The sequence below is a fragment of the Ovis canadensis genome, chromosome 3, assembly GCF_042477335.2.
Source record: "Ovis canadensis isolate MfBH-ARS-UI-01 breed Bighorn chromosome 3, ARS-UI_OviCan_v2, whole genome shotgun sequence".
NCBI classification, from domain to species: domain Eukaryota; kingdom Metazoa; phylum Chordata; class Mammalia; order Artiodactyla; family Bovidae; genus Ovis; species Ovis canadensis.
The window spans coordinates 142,810,889-142,832,791 of record NC_091247.1 but is presented as its reverse complement, the minus strand read 5'-3'; the positions used below and the strand labels follow the sequence as shown (position 1 = coordinate 142,832,791).

General features: G+C 49.1%; 1 protein-coding gene, 1 long non-coding RNA gene and 1 other non-coding gene across 4 annotated transcripts; 2 read left to right on the top strand and 1 right to left on the bottom strand.

Annotated features, from left to right (window-relative positions):
* Positions 1–403: 403 nt before the first annotated feature.
* Positions 404–474, top strand: TRNAC-GCA (transfer RNA cysteine (anticodon GCA)). The gene has a single exon. It is a non-coding gene; the product is annotated as a tRNA-Cys (tRNA).
* A 1,318-nt stretch (positions 475–1,792) lies between these two features.
* LMBR1L (limb development membrane protein 1 like) lies at positions 1,793–14,363 on the bottom strand. Of its 2 annotated transcripts, none has more exons than XM_069584476.1 (17): positions 13,940–14,363; positions 11,357–11,441; positions 10,165–10,198; positions 9,022–9,161; positions 8,727–8,830; positions 7,832–7,958; positions 7,254–7,322; positions 7,052–7,116; positions 6,634–6,706; positions 6,459–6,542; positions 6,286–6,362; positions 5,241–5,318; positions 5,005–5,078; positions 4,679–4,769; positions 4,520–4,586; positions 2,561–2,722; positions 1,793–2,397 (listed from the first exon to the last, which is right to left on the bottom strand). In XM_069584476.1, exons 1-17 carry the CDS (start codon positions 14,009–14,011, stop codon positions 2,330–2,332), a joined length of 1,470 nt encoding a protein of 489 aa, XP_069440577.1. In that variant the 5' UTR covers positions 14,012–14,363; the 3' UTR covers positions 1,793–2,329. The 2 variants fall into 2 exon arrangements, with proteins under 2 accessions (XP_069440577.1, XP_069440578.1); XM_069584477.1 differs by having other exon boundaries at positions 14,117–14,342.
* LOC138437346 (uncharacterized) lies at positions 13,748–20,345 on the top strand. Its single transcript, XR_011255883.1, has 2 exons — positions 13,748–14,142; positions 20,048–20,345. It is a non-coding gene; the product is annotated as an uncharacterized lncRNA (long non-coding RNA).
* Positions 20,346–21,903: the final 1,558 nt, after the last annotated feature.

Below are 21,903 nucleotides of genomic sequence, written 5' to 3'. Positions count from 1 at the left end.
CCCCCTGCTATCATCTAGGAGGTATGGGATCCAATTTCTGCCCAAGGCCAATAAAGCCTTTTGGGCACACAACTCCTTTCTCTGTGTCCTCCCCCAGCCTCCCCCACTTCCATCACTCCTCCTTAGCAGTAACCAGGACTGGAAGGGGTGGGTACCAGAGAACCCTTTTCCCTGTAGCTTTGTAGTCTTCTGCTAGGAGCTTCCTCAGAATCAGGAACAGACCTTCATGGTGGTAGTCTGGTTCAGGACTTCAAACTTTTGCCCCTCTCTTATCCTTGCCGGATACCCAGTTTGTGGATTGGAAACTGCTGCAGGACCTGTCCAGCAGGTACTTAAAGTCATAGTCTCTAACAGGCTGATGGTCACTTCCCTTTACCTTCCATCAGGGCATCTTATTAGGGCTTCCCTGGTGGCTCAATGGTAAAGAGTCTGCCTGCAATGCAGAAGACCCAGGTTCGATTCCTGGGTTGGGAAGATCCCCTGAAGAAGGGAATGGCTACCCACTGGCTACCCACTCTAGTATTCTTGCCTGGAGAATTCCACTGATAGAGGAGCTGGGCAGGCTACAGTCCATGGGGTTGCAAAGAGTCAGAAATGACTGAGCGACTAACATACATACACACAAGGCATCTCTCTTTTTCCTTCTCCAAACCTTCTGGAGCTCTGCTTCTAGCCACTCACGTTTCTCTCATGTCAAAGGCTTTGAAGTTGCAACACTTCACCCATTAATCTACTGTCATTTAGAAGTCTTTCTCTAAGAAGCCTTCCTTAATGTACCGACACTTGACCTCTGTTTCTTTGAGAATGAGAAATTAACCACCATTCATTGCAGTATGGTATTAAAATTATGTCACCCTTATCAGGGGGCTTCCCAGGTGGCACTAGTGGTAAAGAACCTGCCTGCCAATGCAGGAGACCTAAGAGACATGGGTTCAATCCCTGGGTCAAGAAGATCCCCTGGAGAAGGGAATGGCACCCACTTCAGTATATTTGCCTGGAGAATCCCATAGACAGAGGAGCCAGGTGGGCTACAGTCCATACGGTCGCAAAGAGTGACTGAAGCAACTTAACATGCAGGTACATAAACACGCACCCTTATTAGACAAAGCAATTCTTAAATACAAACTTAGCTGAGTGCCTGGCCTACAGTAGGTGTTCAGCAAGTATTTGTGGCAACTACATTTTTTGTATCTCATACTCACTCAGCTCCATGGCTAGTATTCACAGTAACCTGTGTACCTTAGAAAAAAGCAGCCCTTCCTCAAGTCACTGGCTTTCCATTTGCAAAAAAATAGTTGTAGTAACCATGCACACAGTGACTAAGAGGTGAATGGTGCCCCTGCAAGCTGTGCAATGTACAATCTGCATAACCATGAGCAGAAACGTTGTTCTTACCCCTAAGATAGCAGGAGGGCTTGCAGAATATTCAAGGCACTGATAGCCTCTGGAAATACAGAGTTAGGCTCTTCTCAGAGGTAGGAATCACAAATCTTTGTCAGGCAGCCCCTTCTTTTACCTCTTCCTATGCTGATGCCTATTTACCCCCAATAACCAAGGCACCCAAGAAATAAGGCTTGGGTATAAGGAAAAGTCAGGTGACCAGCCAGGCTTTAGCAAGGCCAAGGGAGGAGGAGCTTCCCACTGCCTGACTGTATGGCCTAACACCAGACCCAAGTCCCCAGAATACAGATAGAGGAGAGGCAATGAATGGTGGGAAGGACCCCTCTATTTCCCTCTGTAGACTCAGGACTGGTGGGAGCAAAGCTGTTCAAACAGACACAGAGACAGGACCTTTAAAAAAACCAAAGAAAACCCTGGTATCAACTTTATTGCTGATGGTTGTGGCCTTTTCCTCCCTATGCCCTCGTCTCTCCGGTGGTCCACAGCCGCTCCAGGATAGCACAGTGCTCTTAGGCTCTGCTGGGCCAAAGGCAAGGGAAGACAATCTGCCTCCCAAGTTGGCCACTGGCTCTGACCCTCCCTTGCCCCCACCCCACCCTATTGCACATCAAGTCATGTAAACATGGCTACGGGCATGGCCCTGAACAGCAGTGAGGCAGATTGATGTGTAAACAGATTTGAGACCAGGAGCCAGACCCAGTCCCCAGCCCCACCCCATGCTGGGGCCCACAGTTAAATCTAGAGAAGCAAGGGGGCCTGGTCCCAAACTCTGGCTCAGATTACGCAGCAGTGCAGAAGGCTCAGCTCCTCTCTCCCACCCACCCTCTCAGATTCCAGGTCCTGAGGGCCACCCACCCCTGGGCGCCTCTCCAGGCCTAGGCAGCAGATGGCAGTGTCCAGGTTTCTCCCTCCCACTCCCAGCTGGAGGTCACTGGTGCTGGGTCTTCTTAGACACCCGGGGGAAACCAGAGACAGGCAACGGTAGTCTGTCCAGCCCTGGGGAAGAGGCAGGGGGGTAGTCAGAAGCAGGGTTTAGGTCAGTCCTCAGAAGCCACAGAATGGGTGGTGAGTATGCCATCTACCCTGCTTGGGATGACCACTGTTCCAGACAGTTCCACCTTACAACCACCCCACCAGCCTCGCCCTGACTCCCTCTCACCAAAGGCCCGGATCAGCTCTGCCCGCACAGCTGCCGTGAAGGTCTTCACCAGACAGAGAGTGGTGAGGCCCGCAAAGGCTGCATTGTAGAGGAACACGATGTAGAAATTGCCCAGCCAGTTGAAGCGTCCAAAGTCACCCAGCAGGTCAAAGCGAGTGAGCCCTGAAGTACAAAGGCCAGGATGGGAGGTAGGCTCCCCAACCCTTCCCTGTCTCAGAGCCGAGCTTTCTGCTGCCTCCTGGTGGCCACATCTCAACACTGCAACTGATAGGTTGGCTTCTACACATTAGTTGTTCCTACATCCCAACTTGTCTCAGGGACAGTTCAGGGCAGTTGAAGCAAGTGTCTCTGCTAGGCTTGCTCCAACTTCCCTTCCAGAGTCTGGCATCCTCTCCTGCAGTGTGTGTGTGTGTGTGTTGGGGTTGGGGGGAATCCCCTCTGGCTCCAGGTGTCCCAAGGAGCTCCCTGGGCCTGCTACTTGTTCCTGGGCCAGAAACCTCAAGCTGGTCACCAAGTGTTCTTTTTTAGTAGACAGAGCAGTGTGGCAGCTGAGAAACTGGGCTCTTATTATGGCTGCTTTGGTTCATATCTGAACTCCACCCCATCTAACTGTGATCTGAAGCAACTTCCTTAAACGTCTGTGCCTGTTTCTTTAACTATAAAGTAGGGAATTAAAAAAACAAGTAGACAAAATAATGGGACTGTGAGACTTAAATGAGAAAACACACCTGAGGAGCCATATGTGCGAGGCACTATTCCAACACTTACTGAGCCCCTAATAATAATAATATAATTATCATAAATTAAAATTCTTGAGCCCCTCCCCCACTTAAAAAATTTTTCCTACCAGCTTCCAACCTAAAAGGAACTAACTGCTGGACCCACAGGCCAAGTATCCTAAATCCCAAGGCATAAAGTAGAAATGGTAGCGTAGAGAAAATATAAACTCAAAAACCAAATAGAACTGATTTAAATACTAACTAAGGCTTCCCTGGTGGCTCAGTGTATCTGCCTGCAGGGTAGGAGACCTGTGTTTGATTCCTGGGCTGGGAAGATCCCCTGGAGAAGGAAAAGGCTCCACACTGCAGTATTCTTGCCTGGAGAATCCTATGGACAGAGGAGCCTGGCAGGATACAGTCCATAGGGTTGCGGAGAATAGGACATGACTGATAACGTACAATAGATGGATGATAATGGCGGGGGAGGTGGGGAGCCTATGCAACTCCCCTACTGCCTTGGAGTGAACACTTTTCCCAGGTAATGCTCAAAAGTGTAACTAGTTTACCCTGAAGTAGTAGGGGAGTCACATAGTTTCCCCTTCTCACCCACCATCATCTAGATCCTAGCTCTAAAGATGGGAGGAGAGTTGAGCTTATCATTTGATGCCCAGTGTGCAGAAAAAGCACTCGACTGGGGCTCAGGATACAGAGGTTCTGGCCTGACTCAGCCTTGCCTCAAGCTAGCTGTGTAACTCTGGGTAAATCAAGTAGCTCTCCTGTTTCTCATCTCTAAAATGAGAATGTTGGGACTTCCCTGGTGGTCCAGTGGTTAAGACTCAATACTTCCACTGCAGGGGGCATTGGCTCAATCCCTGGTTGGGGAACTAAGATCCCACATGCCCTATGGGTGCAGCCAGAAAAAAAAAAAAAGTATGTTTATCAGATGATCCCTCAAAAAAAGATTTTGGGGAAAGTGGTGCTTCTTCACTGAAAAAAATGGAAGTAAATAGGAGGGGCCATGGGATGTAGCAAATGGAAAAAATACGAGCTTTGAAGCAACACTACTCTGAATCCCAGCACAGCACTTTATAGAGCCTCTGTTACTCCATCTGTATAATGGAGGTAATACCTCCTCATAGGTTTGTTGTGGGAATCAGAGAGAGCAAGAATATAACGGGTCTGCTTAGTACCAGTAGCTACTCAAAACAAGCCAGTTCCCTTACCTCATTTTGCTACTTACCCAGGGTTCGAGAGAAGACAGGAAGTGCTGAGCTTAGAACCAGGAGACAGACACAGTTCCCAATTATCTGGGTGGGAGTGAGAAAAGGGGAGTGAGAAAAGTGCCCAGGGACACCCTCAGGATGCTTCTTCCACTCCCGTCTGGCAGGTTCCCGGCTACCTGAGTCATGGCCGTGTCATGCCATCTGGGCCGCAGTCCCCGGAAGAGTGGAGAGCTGTAGAAGCCCACGACCGAGGAGACCATCAGGTAACTGCCACTGGGTTAGGGAAGAACTGGCCCACTCCCAGGGATCAATGCCTTGTCTCAAAGGGGATGGCCCTCTCTTCCCCCAGCCCTCCTTTTGAATCAACTTGTTTTCTTCTTTCTGAACATCGGGCTGGCCAAGTCTTGCCCGCTTCCCCCTCACTCCCACTGTAGCTCTGCCCAGAGCCCTAGAGGAGATGGGTTTGAAGAAGAGAGGCAATGGTGGATTTCCAGAAGGATACAAGATAAGGACGACCTGAATGACGGCACCAAAGGAGCCCAGCTTGGAGAAGGAGACCTGGCCCAGGGAGGCATCCTGAGGGACAAAGAGGTGTCACTGTGCAGCACTGCCCATCGTCACCACCACCACCAGCGCCCGGCCTCCCCTCTGGCCTCCCCTTCCGCCCCTCACCCAGTCTTGCTTAGGCCCTCCCCCAAAAGATGTGGTGGGTGGGTGGGGGGGGGTGCAGCTCCGTACCTGCATGCCCCGGGGCATGGCAGCCTCGTCAATGAGCAGCTCCAGGATGTGGATGGCCACAATGAGCACAGACAGGCCCTGTGGGAGGCAAGGTCATGGACTCCCACCGCTGTCCCAGCCCACAGATGTATCCAAAGTTGAGAATGTTAAGAGCAGACTCTCTGGCCCATCACTTTCGGTTTTCAGTTAGCTGTGTGGGACCTCCCAAAGGTTAATGCTAGCAACAGAGCACCTTTGAGAGTATCTTACAGCAGACTTCCAGGTGCAGAAGCAAAAAGCCCAAATAGTTTTGTTTGTTTGTTTGGGGTGTTTTTGGACGTGCCACACAGTTCATGGGATATTAGTTCCCCCGACCAGGGATTGAACCCATGCCCTCTTCAGTGGAAGTGCAGAGTCTTAACCACTGGATTGCCAGGGAGGTCCCGTGCATGCGTGCGTGCTAAGTCACTTTAGTCGTGTCTAACTCTTTGAGACCTTATGGACTGTAGCCCACCCGGCTCCTCTGTTCACGGGGATTCTCCAGCCAAAAATACTGGAGTGGATTACCATGCCCTCCTCTGGGGATCTTACTAACTCAAGGATCAAACCTGCATCTCTTATGTCTCCTGCATTGGCAGGCAGGTTCTTTACTACTAGTACCACTTGGGAAGCTCCCAGGGAAGTCCCCAAAAGGCAAAAGAGAAAAATATACATCTTTCTCCAAACCAATAAGACTTATTTCCAAGTCCATGATGTAGCAAGTTGAGAGGATGGACTGGATTTTAACCTTTATTTTCATCCCAGAGCAAACCTGCATAATGGCTTAGGCCCTGTGTGGCCTTGGGTAAGTTCTTTTTCTTTTTCTTCTTCTTTTTGGGTAAGTTCTTTAACTTCTGTTTCTTCATCTACAAAATGGGGACTGATGTGCTTCACAAAAGTAGGTACTCATTGAGAGGCAGCTACTGTTATTGAAGGAGGTCCTTGCACCTCCTTCCTCCTCCCTGTGAAGGGCTAAAGTACTCAAGGTGCTACCACTGCCCACCCCCACCAAGTCTGGTGTACATACCGTCAGCACCAGCAAGCACAGCATGGCCAGAGGGTAGCCCAGGTTGCGCTGCCAGGCTGAAGCCTTCCGCCGCTTCTCTGTGCAGGAATGGGAAAACAGTTTGCAAGAGCCTGGAAGGAGGAGCTTCTCTCCTTGGGAAAGCCAGGCATCCCAATGCCTACCAACCTACATACCCAGCAGGACCCTCTGTGTCTGCAGAGCCAGAACCTGTCTGTGCAGCAGTTCCATGTCCAAGGGCAGCCAGCAGGAGGTGGGATCTGGGGGCAGAGATGATGGTGCTGTCCCCCAGTCCCACCACCCCTGCCCAAGCCACGCCCATCGTGCCATCTGGGAAGGACTGTGTCTCACTACAAATCCTGCGGGTCAAAGCTGCTTCCTCAAAGGCTGAGCAGTGCAGCTGCTCCTCCAGGTCCTCCAGGAGCTGTGGGCGTCAGGAAAGGGAGGGATGGACTGTCAGAGGTTCCTTGATCATGGGAGCCCAAGAGCTCCCTGCTCACCTTAAGGATCCATTGTCCTTTTCCTTCCCCTCCCCTCATTCACCACCCTGTGACCAGTGACCTTATCCAGTCCCTCCCAACAGTCTTGTGTTCTGCTTTGTGTGTCTGGTGACCAGCTCCAGATGTTGGGGGTCAAGGATACAGGAGCCAGCAAAGGCTGTGGCCCTCTGCAAGGTGTGCACAGAACAGCTGGACAGTGGCTTCACAGATGGGCTCCAGCTCTTCAGAAACTCCCCCGGCAGGGTCCAAGGACAAGGAGCACTACATACCCGGGGCTTGACCAGCAGCTTCCCAGTGACCGAGAACATGCGGGCGAGGCCGAGTGGGGTACACACTGTGGGGACAGGAGGCGGTCACCCGCCAGAGCCTTCTCTCCACCTCCTGCCCTGCCCGCCCCTGCATTCCACCCTCTACCGGGGGTGCTCTGGCCCCGGGACCTTCCCCACCCCCTCCCCAGCTCTGGACACTCACCCAGGAGCAGCAGGACCCCAAGGAAGGAGATGAAGGAGTAGAGGTAGGGGAGGTAGTACTCCCAGAAGTCTGAAGATGAAAAAAAAAGGACTGTCAGCCCAGCTCTCTCCTCCTGCTTACTAGGGGCTGACAGGCCCCAGAGACCAGGCAGGGGTGCGACACCGAAGTCTGTACGGGCGAGGTAAGTCATGAAGATGAGGAAGACTGGGCGGCAGGAGAGGCAGTGGCAGAGACTACAGCAAACTGCAGATCCTCAGCCCCCTCTAAAGGGCACAGCCACTGTTTGGCCCAAGTCACCGGGGCCTAGTGTGGCCAGATCCTCAACCTGCTTAAGCACAACCAGAAACCTGGATATCAGTGTGAGATCTCCCAATTTCAACAGACTCATATTTTTTTTAACTCACTGCATGGGCCCAGTGGAACACTTCCACAGGCTAGATGTGGCCTGAAGCCCATGAGTTTTGAAACTTCAGTCTAAGGGAAAAGGTCCCAACTTTCGCCGCCTTAGAGGGATACATTCGTTCCAGACAGAGGAACGTGAGCTGGCTGAGGGGTGGGGAGGAAGCTGGTCTTCTCACCATAGAGGGACTCCCTGCTGGCCTTGTTGTTATCCACAATGGCAGAGGCTACCCACACCATGCCCAGGACCAGCAGAGTGAGGAGCATCAGCATCACCACCGTCTCATAGACCCGGGCCAGGACGCCCTGTGGGAGGAGGCAGTAGGTTTCAGGGGTGGGGAGGGCAGTGTGGGGAAGGAAGGAGACAGGGGAGACGGCAGCCTGGCTTGGGAATCAGAGAGGACTGGATTCAGGAGGCAACAGAGGGTGTTTCCCTCTTCTTCTTCTTAGTTACTCTGTCCTCCTACCCCGCAGTCTGGGGCCAGTCCCTCTACTAGATATTCTTCATTTGCAATCCCCCTTCCCAGACCCCTTCTCCATCCTTGCCTTGCCCTGGGAAGCTGACCCCTGAGGTCTGCATGACACCAGCTCTTTGTCCTCTTGGGACTTTCCTAGCAGTCCAGTGGTTACGACTCTGCGCTTCCACTGCAAGGGGCATGGGTTCAATTCCTGGTCTGGGAACTAAGATCCCACAAGACACTTAAAAAAAAAATCAAGCTCTAGTTTTCTGTTCATCTTGCTCAATGGAGAGGGCTGGCAGGAGAGTCGAAGGTAGAAAGACAGAGAGGCCAGGGTGTTTTTCTGTGTTTCCTCCCACCTTTGGCACCTCTGACACTAGCTCCTCTCTTGGGTGGCCACACCTCTTCAGCTTCAACTATCAGAAATTATTTCTTCCTTTGGCTCCCTCAGGCCTAGGGATGGTAACGACTTCCTGTTGTCACTAGTGCCTCAAGCTCCTCAGTGCTGACTAAACCTCTGCAAATAGTCTCTTCATTAAAACCTCTTCAGTTGAACCGTCTCAGTGGAATACTGTTTCTGGTCTGCATTGATTGATTGATACATTCCCCGACTCACCTTTCTGGAGCCAGCAAAGCCCTCAGACTCAGTGAAGAAGTATGCAAAGGGCATGAGGAAGATGAGGGACAAGTTGGAGAAGAGAAAAACAAGGTTCCAGAGGCCTAGTGCAAAAAACGAAAAGCAGAGATGGTCATTAAGTGGGATGCCCCAACCCACTGAGGACTGACCACGTGACAAGGGAAAGTGGAAGGGACAGGGTGATCTATGACTGACTAGCCCCAGGCTGTCTGCATCTGCCTGACCCGATCTGCCCCCCTGTCCCCATCCTCAGTGGCAACCAGGATCGACGCACCGTGGATGAGGGAACCGTTGAGCCACTGGATATAGTAGTTCCGAGGCAGTGAGAGCAGCACCTCGTTGCCGATGATAGAGAAGGGCAGGAGCAGGACAGCGCCCAGGGCGACTGCCAGGGTGAAGGTGCACAGCTCGAGCCTGGGCAGAGAAGGGGTAGTGCCCCTGCTTAGCGCCAACATTCACTCCCCTGGGCCCAAGAAGCCCTATCCATCCCATGGGCACCTGTGACTCCTAGAACCAGCTGGAGCAATGACAGACCCAGGGAAAGAGCTGGCACTCTACCTGCTGCCTCATACCCCAGCCTTCACCTCCAGGGAAGCCTTGGCACGTGAGATGGGCACATCTCAGGAATTCATGGGAACCTGGTCACCAGCCATGTCACTTGCCCAGACTGTCCCCAGGAATGTGGTCTTCCCACAGTGTCTGTAGGGTGTGCCAGGCAAGATGCCAAGATTATGGGCCTGACTTCTCTGCTCACCTCAGGGATGTGGATTTCTGAGCCTGGAGAGAGTAGGGTCACCCCATATGCATAAGGGCACTAAGGCAGAGGGAGACAAGGGGAGTTGAAACCCAGCTTCACAGCCAAGACCTGTGCCCTAGATTGCATCAGCTCAAAAGTAGGGACACTTATTTAGTTGGTCCATGAGGGATGAGAGTGGGGGTTGCCTTTTAATTTGTTGTCTGTTGAGCCAGAGGAGTCATCTCTATATTTTTCTCTATAGGTGCTAGTGAATAATAATAGCCTACAGTTAGGGCCATTCTCTCAGAATCAAGCAAGCCCCACCCCTTGGGGGTTCCTCCTTCCCCATCCCCTGGCATTTCCATCAGTCTGCATCCCTACCCCACCCCTTCTCTGATGGCTGCTGGGAGGTGGAGCCAAGTAGGAGGTGCTTCTAGTGACTCAGGCCCCCAGCAGACAGTTCCAGGCCCAGAGGCTCCTTGAAGCTTTCGGCCAAACCAGGCAGACAGGAAGAGCAGCTTTTCCAAGAGTCCCCAGGATGGTGTAAAGCCGGAAAAAAGCAGAAATAGGGCAGAAGCAGAAATTGTTTCTGACATCTCACTCTCTCCCTGCTCCCAGGGCCTCACTAGATCCCAGCTTCCAAAGGCTACCAGTGCCAGGCATTGAGGCAGCAGTACTTACGCAATCTTGTTGACTGTGGCATCTTCTTCATCTACTACAAAAGACAGAGGCACGGGGAAGAGGCAGGTCATCAGTGGGCAGCTCTGGGAACCATCTGTGTCACACAGCGCCCTCCTGCTCCCTCCCTGTCCCCTGAAGAGGGGCCTGGGCCCACCAAGGCAGAGCTGGACAGGAGGCTCAGGAGATCTCACACTATGAACCCCACAATTCACTCTGCCGGGGTGGCAGCTTAAAGATCAGTGGTCCAGGGGGTGAGAGCATGAAATTCCCCCACTTCCCTCCTTCCCCACATCTTCTCCACCATAGGTTCCTTTTTTTTTTTAATTTTTTTTTTAAATTTTATTTATTTATTTGGCTGCTCTGGGCCTTAGTTGTAGCATGTGGGATCTAGCTCCCTGACCAGGCATCGAACCTGGGCCCCCTGCACTGGAAGCTCAGAGTCTTAGCGACTGGACCACCAGGGAAGTCCCTAGGTTCCTCTTTGTAAGCTGAAAATACAATAAATAACCAGCTTGCCTACATCAGTGGCAAGGTAGAGTGAAGGGAAATGGGGAGAGGGGTTGGAAATCACAGAGAAAGTCCCCAGGGGAATCACACTGAGGAGTAGCTGCCTCCTTGGCTGAGGGTGCATGAAGCCATCTGGAGGGGAGGAGAGGTTCCGGCCAGGACCGGAAGATCTGGAGTTAGGAACTGGGACAAGTGCGTCCCCCTCAATCACAGAATGCCTACTGAAAGCCTTAATATGCATTCTCTGCAAAGAGAAAGGTCACCATCACCACTGGGGTTAGGGAGGTCTCTGGTCCTGGGTGTAGGAGCTCTAGGAGAGGACATGACAGAGCTTGTGTCCATGACAACATTCACTCTGCAGTTGCCCTGCTGAGGTTCACAGAGAGTTTTCACGTTAGCCATCATATTTGGCCCACACAATAACAATGGACTGGATAGAAATTGTTAGGCTCATTTTATTTTGTAGAGAATGAAACTGAGGTCATAAAAGTTACATGACTGGCCCTCCTTCTAGACTCTCCACTATACCACCTTGTCCCTGCCTGTGGAGGAAGGGAGGCAGAAGCTCAAGAACAGACACCTCTACTTTCCCAGCAAGCAACACAGCCCTCTTCCCCTGAGGCTGGTGCCATAGCAACAGGAACACTGGCAGAGGGCAGGCAGGAGGGAGGGAAGTCACAGGTACCTGTGGTAAATTCAGCAGGCTTCTTGAAGCGGGTCAAGGCGATGTGGCAGAAGATGTAGAGAGTCGCAAACAGCAGTGTTGAGATCTGCAGCAGAAAGTGAGCAAGATGAAAAGCCCGAATCTCCAAACATTTCACAGCTCCAGTGGCCTCTCTGTTAATTCCAAGGGGACATTTTCCCCAAACTAGACTCCATACATCCAGGGGTTCCATCTTTCTCCCCACTACTTCCTTCTAATCAAGGCCTCAGGGGCTGACCCATGCACTTGGGGACAGAGCACTATGTCCAGATCTATGAGGGTTTTTTTTCCCAGGGAGAAAATAGTTTCAGCTGAACCCTGGTTGGTGCATGGGCAGAGAAGACTCCTAGAGATGCACATATCCACACATTTGAAAAAGGCCACAGAACCAGAGAGGATTTCTTCCTAGCACATAATTGGAAAAGCAGATTTGAGGGGAAGAAGAGGATGTCTTCATTGTGCTGACACTCCACTCCCTCTCCCTCCACTCCCACTTTGATCCAAGTTCCAGGAGGAATCGTGTTCCTAGACCAACCCAGAGCTTCTACTCTGTTTATTCAGGGGCCCTAAAAGATCAGGTCTGCTCTGGGCCAATCCAGAGTCTCTTTCATGCCCTGCCCATAATAGTAGGCTTTAATTGGGGTTCCACATCTATAAAGCTTCTAGAGCTGGGATCAAAATCTTTAAGAGCTATCAATCCATGATCCCTACCTAAAGTAATTTCCAGCTCCCAGGGTAGGTCTCTCAGGGTCTGTTTCATGCCCCTGATGACTAGTCCTCCAATGGACACTTATGGCAGGACTTAACCAGGTTATCCTACACATGCATACATTTCCACCCTACCCTGGATCCACAATCAGGGTCAGAGAATCTTGAGATGTTATTGTGTTTGAAGTGGGCCAAGAAGGCAGGATCAGTCTCATAGGTGCTCCAGTCCCCAAGAGAAGCTGACCCTATGGGGAATCTGCATACAGCTATGTATGTAAAGAGAGAAGACACAGACCCCAGGAGAAACATGGGTCTAGGACAAAATTGTAGCTTTTAACAATAGGGAAGTAGAGTAGAATGAGCCATTTAGATTTCAGCTCCAAGATTTTTACTGCCTAGTGCTCTGCCCTGGGCATGTGTAATAAGCAGGAAGGTGAGGGCGGGGGGGGGGGGGCTCAAAAGGTCACGCTGGAGTTTCATGTAGGTCCAGCAGAGGCTAGGTGATTCTCTAGAGCAGGGGATTGGAGCCACGTGGGAGACGTACTAGAAGCCCTCAGGATGCCCTTGACCAGCGCTGACGTCCTCAGCTAATGGGACTAAAGGATGGGACGACATCCAGAAGGCTGCTTCTCTCTCCAAGATCTCTTCCTTCCCTGTTCTCTAGGAAAGTGGGTCTCTGGCTCTCCACTGGCTCAAGGCCTGGGTATGACTCCAGGATATGCCCAACCCTGCCATATGCAACTCTCCACTAAGAAACGCACAAGGAAAGCTTTCTGAAAGCAGATCTGGAGTTCCCACGCATGGACTGATAAACTCCCTACTTTCCAGTCCTCACAGATAAAGGCAGACCTAGTTATGCCTTGGCTCACTTTAGCCCTCCTCCAATCTGAGGCTGCCCAGGGCAGACTGGAGCCCAGCCTGAGAAAAATGAAGGACGACCCCCGCAATGGGTCCTTCACTCACCAACTTCTATTCTTCTAAACTTTTCCCTTTCCCTTTAGTATTTGGGGTGAGGGCTCTGAGGAAGGAGAGGAGAAAGTAAAGATATGAGAGTTTAGAGCAGATGCAAGAAAGATACGATCCCCTAAGCTCCCCTGGGTGCCCCGGCCCAGAAGTGAGGAGTCCCTCGCTGTGTGACAGTTTTAGCTGTTACTCTAGGTGGCAGTGAGCGAGTAAGGAAAGCAGCCAGAAGCCCTCCGTCGCACCAGGGGCCACCCTTCAGAGGAAATCGCTGAATGACTGCGAAGCTAGGAAACTCGGCTTGCAGGGTCTCTAACGAAACACCAATAAGGGCGAGGAAACGAAGGGGACACTTTAGTTGTTCTCCATTTCTACACGGCAGAATCCACTCCAGAAAGAGTCCTTTCCTCCAAAGTGAGAAACCCACCAAAGATCCCTGTTCATCTCCCCTTCATCAAACATCATTTGGGTTTGAGAAGTAGTTGCAAACAAGCCTTCCCCAAGTTAAACCCATCCCTCTCCGACCATCTGACTGAGATCTGCAAGCTCACCAGATTCCCAGACAAGGGAAGACCCGCGCTCCGATCAGGGGCGCGCGGGGGCGGGGTGGGGGGACAGGAGGGAGGGCGGGGTCGGGGGAGAGGCGTGTAGAGGGGAGGAACGGAAATCGATCGGCTTTGTTTATCTCGCAGCTACTCAGCTGGAGCAGACTCTAGGGATTCGCCAGCCCAAGCACTAGTCAGACCAGGGCTCTTGGTCGCTCGCCCCAGGACCAAACAGGGTCTGCCGGCGCTGTGCCCAGGGGATCTCACTCCGATCCGGACGTCTCCTTCTCCCGCGACACCCGTGCTTCTCCCCAGCTTGGTCCTACCCTTCCAGCCCGGGTCCCGGACTCACAATGCACTCGCGGACCCGCTCGTGGAATAGCTGCTCTCGCACGGATAGCACTTCATAGTCAGCTCCTTCCATACTCTGCTCAGCATGACTGGGGCTGGGGTGTCTCTGGGCCCGGGGAGGACCAGCGGCGATGAAACCGCCGCCGCCAAGCACCCGGACCCAGCGAAGGAGCCTTACCTTGCAGCCTGTGACGGAAACTCGGGGTAATCTGGGGCTCAGATTCTGTCGTCTGAGCGCCCCGCCCTTAAAGGGGCAGGCACCAGCTGACCTCGCTTTAAAGGGCCCGGGTTCCCCTCTGCTCCCTCCCCTTTAAGGTCAGGCTTTCAGTATAGTTTCAACGCAAACACCCGCCAACAGGCAAGCTAAGGGGAAGCGTAGTCTGGGTTCTATTTCACAAGAGGCCGAGTGACGACACAACGGATGGGCGGGATAATTCCAGGGAGCGGAACTCATTGGCTTCTACGGAGCTGCCGCTCTTCGCTAGAGGAACGCTGATAGGCTTGCCCCGTGGAAAGAGGCGGGATCTTTGGGGCCTACCGGTGCTCCTTCTAAAACTAAGCAACTGCCTTTTTCTCCTCCTTTAGTTGATAAGCGACCGTTATGACCTTGGCAAGATGAGCCACTTGAATCAGGCCAGCCAGGTGGGATGTGAGAGTACCATAGGGGTTCTGAAAGGTACCGCTGCCCAGTAACCCAAGATCCATAGTAGCTTTTTCTGAAAGTGTTTTTGTTGGGGCGAGGAACCCTCAGCCACCAAGAAATTTTCACTCAGTCACTTTTGTGGGAGCCCCTATGTGTGCCGGAACAAATACCAAAGAAAATGGAATAGAAAGCTACAGAAGTATCCACCAGAAGCTTTGTGAGGAAATGCCCACAGGGGATCATGGGCTGAGTCAAACGTTAACTGACCACCTGCTATGTGCCACTCACGTTCTAGATTTTAATCTCATTTTACCTTTACCTGAACAACCCTTCAGGGAAAGGCGTGATTAGCATTTTAGATTTTAGAAAATGTGAGAGGTTGTCACAAAATTAAGGAATGCAAGTTCCCTTCCTATGACCTTGATAATGGGTACTGTTTGGGAAGTCCCACCTTCATGGACTCAAACTGTTCCTCTCAAATAGAGGGAGCATTACAGAGAAAAGAAGGCCTGAGTTTTGCCAAGCCCCCAGCTGAAGAATAAGAACGCAATTCTAGTGGCCTAGATCCTGTCCCATTACTATCTGAGCAAGAGTTGGGGCCAGAATATACAACTGAGTTCTCTACTCTTGAAATTTCTGCAGGGCAAGTTACTTTTACTTCTTTTCTGTTTCCCTAGTACTTTTGCCTGGAAAATCCCATGGACGGAGGAGCCTGGTAGGCTGCAGTCTATGGGGTCTCGAAGTCGGACATGACTGAGCAACTTCACTTTCACTTTTCACTTTCATGCATTGGAGAAGGAAATGGCAACCCACTCCAGTGTTCTTGCCTGGAGAATCCCAGGGATGGGGAAGCCTGGTGGGCTGCTGTCTATGAGGTCCCACAGAGTCGGACACGACTGAAGCGACTCAGCAGCAGCAGCAGCACTGATTGCAGTAGAAACTTGAAAATATACACTTGTATATACACACATAGGGCTTCCCAGGTGGTGCAGTGGTAAAGAATCTGTCTGCCAATGCAGGAGAGGCAAGAGACGCAGGTTCGATCCCTGTGTTGGGAAGGTCCCTTGGAGTAGGAAATGGCAAACTACTCTCCAGTATTCTTGCGTAGAGAATCCCATGGACAGAGGAGCCTGGTGGGCTACAGTTCATGGGGTCGCAAAGAGTTAGACACAACTGAGGTCATACACAAAATACATACATTAGTGTGTGTGTATATATAATATCTATACATATGTGTGTGTATATATAATATCTATACATATGTGTGTGTATATATATAGCAGCAAGATAATGAATGGACCTGAAGAGCTGATTTCCCTTTTAGTAACCAAACTTGGAGTGAACAGAATCCAGAGGGGCGAGTGGGCAGAGATAGTAACCAAATACAGCTGGCTGGTTCCTTGGCTTTGTTGCATGGAAGGAGAAGAGAGCACAGAGAAGTGGGTTGGGCCTGCTGAATGACCCTGGCACTTATCTCAAGCAAAGTATTTTAACGATCTTGTTAAAACACAAATCTGTCCCTATTCAAAAGCCCTCAAAAGCAGTCTACTTGCACTTAGAAATTCACCTGCCTTAAAGTAAGAATACAAAGCCCCGGGAATTTCCTGGTGGTCAGTCGTTAGAACATGGCACTTTTACTACCAAGGGCCTGGGTTAAATCCCTAGTCCAGGAACTAAGATTCGACGAGATGCTAGAGGCTGCCAAAACAACAACAAAGGAACAAACAAAAAAGCCCTCAGGGGTTACAAAATGGTGACCTCTGGGCTGCCATAGACATGCTGTGTTTTGTTTGGCTTACAGAATCTTTAGCAAATTTGAACAAATGCGCCTTGTCAGCCCAGTTGTGCATTTGAATTTGTGACCTGGGAGGAAGCACTTCTCTGCTGCTTCAACTTGGCCTCATCCTCACCCTGACCTTTCTTCAGTTCCTGGTGGACCCTGTGCATCTCTTTCCTGCCCAGGAAAGAGCCATACTTGCTGTTTCTTCTCTCTGGAAGAGTTCTCCCTTCCCCTCCTTCTTCCCAGTTCACTTTTGGTTGGCTCTGGTCTCCTTCAGATTTGAACTTAAATGTTACCCCAGTACCTTATCTAAAGCAATCTAATTTTGTCCTTTTATTTATCACTTGCGTGCTAAGTCACTTCAGTTGTGTCTGTTTCCTACCCTATGGATTGTAGCCCGCCAGGCTCCTCTGTCCATGAGATTCTCCAGGCAAGAATACTGGAGTGGGTTGCCATGCCCTCCTCTAGAGGATCTTCTCGACCCAAGGATCAAACCTGAGTCTCTTAGGTCTCCTGCACTGGGAGGTGGGTTCTTTACCCACTGGCACCGCTGAGAAGCCCTTTATTTATCACAAGTTGCCATAATTTAATTTGTTTGCATTTGTTTGTTTCCCCCATATGGGTTCCTAAAGGAAAATAATCATATATGTCTTTTATACAGTTACTCTTAAACTCTTATCTCCATGTGTAATTCACGTAGGCACTCAAATATTGGCAGATGTAGTGAGAAAGATGGCAGACATTGCTGATTATCAGAAGAGCTGGGTTCTGGTTCTAGCATTGTCATCCTGGGTTCCACTTGATCTCACTTGCCAAACTAGAAGACCCTGAAGATTGCTTCCAAATTTAAGAATCTAATATTCACTGCCCTTTATAGTTTACACGGTGCAGTGACATCACCCAAGTCACAAACTGTTCCATATGATTCCTTTAGCAACTGGCTAACATAAATTCTGCTTAGAGATTTATCATCATCCAGAATGTACAACTGAAGTAAATTTTTAAGAGGTAAAATATCAATAAACAAACTGGAAAGTGCATAGTTTAAGCTTAGAACTGAGAAAAATAGAAATGAGCTTAGAACTGAGAAAAATAATCTAGAAGACTTCCTTTGAGAAAGTAGTAACCGAATTTATTTGCTTTCAGGTCCTTGAGCCCTTGTTTACAAATTTGTTGGAAGCAAAGTAACTTTCTTTCCATTGCCTGTGTTTAGAATTAGCAAAAGCATCTCTGTTTACTGACTTATCACTCAGAACACTATACAAAAAGACACTACACATTCTCTTCTTAAACTTATCAAATCTCCCTTTGTCCATATCTTATCTTCCAAGGCTCAACCCAATTATCTTTTCTTCCATCTTTTCTTGAAGGGATTTCCACCTTCTCTAGGCAGCATCCAGTTGCATAGTTAGTTCAGTGACCAATTAGACATATATGCCCTGTTTTGGAACATTCATTACCTTGAGCTGTTATTTAAATCTTTTGTCTTGTTTAACTTTACCTCCATTTGTGTCTTTTCTCCTTTCCTCTCTCCTTATAGGGTTGGAAACCTGTATTTGGCTTCTAATTCACCCCTTTCATTTCAACCCCAGTTCTTAACCCAGTGTAGTTCTCACAGTAAACAAGCTACTAGTACTAGACAATGTTTGTGGATCTGATCTGCCCAGGAGATTAGTTACCTGTTCTTAGTAGGGGAGGGGCCCCCTGGACTGTGGAGAGTAAATTTCAGTGTCCTCGAGCAACACAGGGAAGGGAACTAATCCAGACTGAGCCTCCAATGAATGCTAAAGATTGACAGATACTTTACAAAGATTAGTTAATTGGGTGTCTCAAGGACTTTACCAAACTGACTTTATTTATTTATTTATGGGTGAGGAATCAATTCAAAGAGATTAAGTAACTTGTATAGTTCAGTTCAGCTCAGTCATGTCTGACTCTTTGCGACCCCATGAATCGCAGCATGCCAGGCCTCCCTGTCCATCACCAACTCCCAGAGTTCACTCAGACTCACGTCCATTGAGTCCGTAATGCCATCTAGCCATCTCATCCTCTGTTGTCCCCTTCTCCTCCTGCCCACAATCCCTCCCAGCATCAAAGTCTTTTCCAATGAGTCAACTCTTCGCATGAGGTGGCCAAAGTACTGGAGTTTCCGCTTTAGCATCATTCCTTCCAAAGAAATCCCAGGGCTGATCTCCTTCAGAATGGACTGGTTGGATCTCCTTGCAGTCCAAGGACTCTCAAGAGTCTTCTCCAACACCACAGTTCAAACGCATCAATTCTTCGGCCTTCAGCTTTCTTCACAGTCCAACTCTCACATCCATACATGACTACTGGAAAAACCATAGCCTTGACTAGACGGACCTTAGCCAGCAAAGTAATGTCTCTGCTTTTGAATATGCTATCTAGGTTGGTCATAACTTTTCTTCCAAGGAGTAAGTGTCTTTTAATTTCATGGCTGCAATGACCATCTGCAGTGATTTCGGAGCCAAAAAAAATAAAGTCTGACACTGTTTCCACTATTTCTCCATCTATTTCCCTTGGAGTGATGGGACCAGATGCCATGATCTTCGTTTTCTGAATGTTGAGCTTTAAGCCAACTTTTTCACTCTCCTCTTTTACTTTCATCAAGAGGCTTTTTAGTTCCTCTTCACTTTCTGCCATAAGCGTGGTGTCATCTGCATATCTGAGGTTATTGATATTTCTCCTGGCAATCTTGATTCCAGCTTGTGTTTCTTCCAGTCCAGCGTTCATGATGTACTCTGCATATAAGTTGTACAAGGACTTACAATAGTAAGCGGTGTAACTTGGCCTCTCTGACTCCAAAGCCTCCTTTCCCCCAATATTCTGCAGTTGTCTTTTAGTAGATACATCCCCCCTACTTCTCTATTCCCTTCATTACTATATTGCTTAGATACTTAGGGTAATAGACTGCTAAAATTTGAACTGCAGTATCCTCAAGAACCTTGGTGTCTTCCAGCTTATTTAAAGGGCTCACTGGGGACTTCCCTGTTGATCCAGTGATTAGGAATCCACCTTCCAATGAGGGGATATGGGTTCAGTCTCTGATCAGGGAACTAAGATTCCACATGCCACAGTGCAACTAAGCCCTCGAGTCACAACTAGAAGCTGCCTGCTCTAGAGCCCAAACGCCACGACTAAGACGCAACACAGCCAAATAACTAACTAAATAAATACAGAAATAAATATTTATAGATGGATAAATAAACTAAAGGGCTCACTGTTCTGTTCCTTCTTGCGGGGCTATCTTTGAGCTTCCAAATGATAAAGACTTATTGCTGAATAGCACTTTGAGAGGAGCAGACAAAAGACCCAGGGCCACCAGTTCCAGAGGTGACTGGGGAGGGAGAGGGCAGAGAGTGTCATGAGAAATAGTTGCTCTTTTCTTTAAATGAAAGTTTCAAAAGCTTTTCATTCAGATTATAGGTTATTTTCTCATTGCTTATCTACATGTCATAATTTTCCCACAGAAAACACAGTATTTACAGAAAAATTCCTGTTCACTCTGACTACCATGGGCTGAATATGTACCCCTAAAATGCATGTTAAAACTCTAACCCTCAGCATGATGTATTAGGAGGTGGGAACTTTGGGAGGTAATTAGATTCAGATGAGGTCAAGAAGTACAACCCTCCTGATGAGGTTATTATCTTTTTTTTTTTTTGTAGCTCCATGCCCTATGCAGGATCCCCCACCAGGGTTGGAACACATGTCTTGTGCATTGGGAGTGTGGAGTCTTAACTACCGCACCACCAGGGAAGTCCCAGGATTTATCATCTTTCTAAGAAGAGGAAGGGAATAGTTGTTTTTCTCTTCTCCACAAGAGGACTCAGCAAGAAGATGGCCAACTATCTGCAAACCAGTTAAGAAGGCTCTCTCTTGACCCTGAATCTGCTAGCACCTTGGTCTTGGATTTATCAGTCTCCAAATCTTTGGGAAATTAAATATTTATTATTTACACTATCACACTATCTGATCTGTGGTATTTTGTTAGACCAATCCGATTTAAGACAGGCTATAAACCTCCTTCCTTATCTCTGGTGGAATTTGGACCAGTTCCTAGAAATAGACCAGCAACTTTGGAATTGCCCTCTTGTCTAGGGTGCTAGGGAGGCCAGAAAACCACGGGTTCCCTTTAGGCAAGGCCTCTCTGGGTCTGAAAACTTTTATTGTTGTTGTTGGCAAGGGTGAGGGAAAAGGTTTAAAAAGCATGTTTTGATAGATTTTGTTCCTTTGTCCCTACCTATCTCTGCCCTCTCCAAAAATATTTGACAGAATAGACTGGCTTGAGACACCAGGAAAATTTGTGAAATCCTAGTCTCTGGGAATGGAGAAGAATCTTAGAAGTCTTCAGTTCTACCTGTTTGTCCTTCATGACATGGATGGCACTATGGTCCATTGTTGGTCCTAGCTAATTTTTACCAAGTGAGCTGTGATGTTTTTATTTTGTGGTTGTTTTTGTTTGCTTTTAAAAATATTTATTTGGCTGTGCCAGGACTTAGTGGCAGCATTTGGGATCTTTAGTTGTGGCATGTGGAATCTAGTTCCCTGACCAAGGATTGAACCTGGGACTCTGGCATTGGGACCGTGGAGTCTTAGCCACTGAACACTGCCAGAAACCCCTGCAGTGTTTTTCTTCATTCTTAGCTGTCCTCTCTGGGTTCCTGCTATTTCTGGACAATAGCTCTTCATGGGTTTCTCTTGTAATTTAAACATCCTTGATTCTCCAAGTTGCTTTACCCAGTACCGCATCCCATTCTACCTGCCCCTTGGAGGAAGCTCTCTGGTCTGTCCATATCCTTCTTGAGGTGCCCAGAACTGGGTAGCAATTTGCCCAGTAGGGTGATCAGTGAAGAGGCTGGTGGGAATGCCCCCTTGCCTAGCTTTCCACACTGCTGTATAGAAGGAGTGCCTAAGATGTCATCAGCCTGTTCTGGCAGCTGGGTCACAGCTTGACTCATGGCACGTGTGCATGCCTTCGATCAACATGAGCCAGTAGAAGTTCCTACATGCCTGTATCACGAGACATTAGAGCTGGCCCAGAGAGAGGCTGAAAGATCTTAATTATGAAGAATCTTTAGAACAGAACAGCAGCTTTCCCTTCTACCTCCATTTGATGTCACTGTCCACCCTAGAGTGTCTTCCTGAGGCATTTTAGATCTTTGGGCCTAGGGAAAAGAGGAAAGCAGTAGAGGGACAGTTACCTCTAGTTTTCAGAGTTAAAAATCTGAATCTCTGCTTCAAGATTAATTCTCAGACTATGAAAATATCTAATGGAGAATTGGACTGCATCTGACCTAGCCTTCAAGGACTTGAATAGATGACGCTTGGGTTTTTATCATCAAAGGAAGACAGAATGAGTCAACAGGGCAAAGGTGATAGGATCAAATATGGTTGTAAAAGGTCTTATAGGCTGAGAAGAGTATTTGAAGGCCAAAAGTAGGAATGCAGTGATGAGCTTGATCCATCACTGTTGGACACAGTAACATACAGCAGGCTGTCAATTGGGAGATGAGCTGGTCAG